A 1,476-nucleotide genomic window follows, 5' to 3' on the forward strand; every position below is an offset into this window, starting at 1 on the left:
GTACCACACATGTAACAAAGTGCCACACGTGTAACAAAGTGCAATACATGTAACAAAGTGCCACACGTGTAACAAAGTGTCACACGTGTAGCAGATGTAGATTATCTCAAGGAGATAAAGTATTGCTATAAACATGTTAAGATATCTATAGTTTTTGTTGTTAAGCACAAAGCTAAACAATGGGTTATCTGTGCTGTACCAACCAGAGGTATCGAAGTCAAGCACTATGAACCTTCAGACTTATCGCTGAGGGGGGGGGGGGGGTGTATCTATAGTAACGTAACAATGTTTCATATTTTTCTACTAATATATTTTTCAAGGTTTAGAAAATTTTGATTAAATCTAAAAACTAAACAAGAATTTTAGCCAGTGTTTTTATTATAAGATAAAACTTTAGTGGTGAGTCATCTAAAGAGCTAAAACTTGGACTGTTGAGACGGAAACGTACGTCACTAGTTCCATGTACTTGCTTTTCTCACTATTTCTGGTCCCCTAGTGTCCCAGCAGTAAGTCTGAAAGTTTACAACGCTAAAAATTAAGTTTCGATACCCACGGTTGAAACAGCACCGATAGCACATTGTGCAGTTTTGTGCTTAAAAAAGAGACACAATTTCTTTCTATTCTGTGTTTCCAATTTCTTATTGTAGAACGATTCTATTTTAAATGTACCAAACATCAACTTTGTATCACCTCAAAAATTAATTGATCTGAAAGTGAGAAGTTAAATATATAATTAGTAGCTTCGAGATTTAAGAAAGGAAAATATATACTTATATAGCGACCCCTGTCGAAATTCCTGTGCTTCAATTTTAGATACTGTGGCGAAGAAATAAAGAAAGGAGAGGTATTTACTTCTTCTGCCAGAGACCTGGTTCTAGAGTATCACGCCATGTCTCCGTACAGAAAGGGGTTTCAGTTCAATGTGGAATTCTTGCCGGTTCGAAGATTCAATTCAGGTGAGATAGTTTCCTGAAAAATTCAAGCAAAGATTAACTAAAAATATGACCTAAAACTGATTTATAAATAGTCGTTGATGAAAAAAATTTATACTTGTACTTGTGTACGCTTGAACTGTGACATTATTACAAAGCCATTATAAAGCTACTTCGTGCATATAACTCCCAAACCGTAACATATTAGTTGGGGGGAATTAAGTATGCATACACACGGGGGCGCCACTTACCATATGTATATGTTTGTTTGTTGTTAAGCGCAAAGCAACACTATGGGCTATCCGTATTGTGCCCACCACGGGTATCGAAACCCGATTATCGGAGTTATAAATCCGCAGAATTACCTGTGAGCCACTGGAAGGCAGTATCAGTTTGCCCGTAGTGATTGTTAGTATAGTATTGTAAGTGGCCCGGCATGGCCAGGTGGTTAGGGAGCTCGACTCGCAATCTGCGGGTCGCAGGTTCGAATCCCCGTCCCACCAAACATCTTCGCCCTTTCAGCTGAGGGGCGTTATAATGTATC

At 38.4% G+C, this 1,476-nt stretch overlaps 1 protein-coding gene across 1 annotated transcript in view; it reads left to right on the top strand.

Moving 5' to 3' along the window:
• Positions 1–1,476, top strand: part of LOC106470524 (blastula protease 10-like) — a gene marked incomplete at its 5' end in the record, with an annotated part of 18,089 nt that overhangs the window by 14,475 nt on the left and 2,138 nt on the right. The window contains one exon of the mRNA XM_022399130.1: positions 814–956. Coding sequence (XP_022254838.1) covers positions 814–956 — 143 coding nt within the window. The remainder of the gene's footprint in view (positions 1–813; positions 957–1,476) is intronic.

Source organism: Limulus polyphemus, unplaced genomic scaffold (assembly GCF_000517525.1).
Source record: "Limulus polyphemus unplaced genomic scaffold, Limulus_polyphemus-2.1.2 Scaffold4063, whole genome shotgun sequence".
Classification (NCBI taxonomy): domain Eukaryota; kingdom Metazoa; phylum Arthropoda; class Merostomata; order Xiphosura; family Limulidae; genus Limulus; species Limulus polyphemus.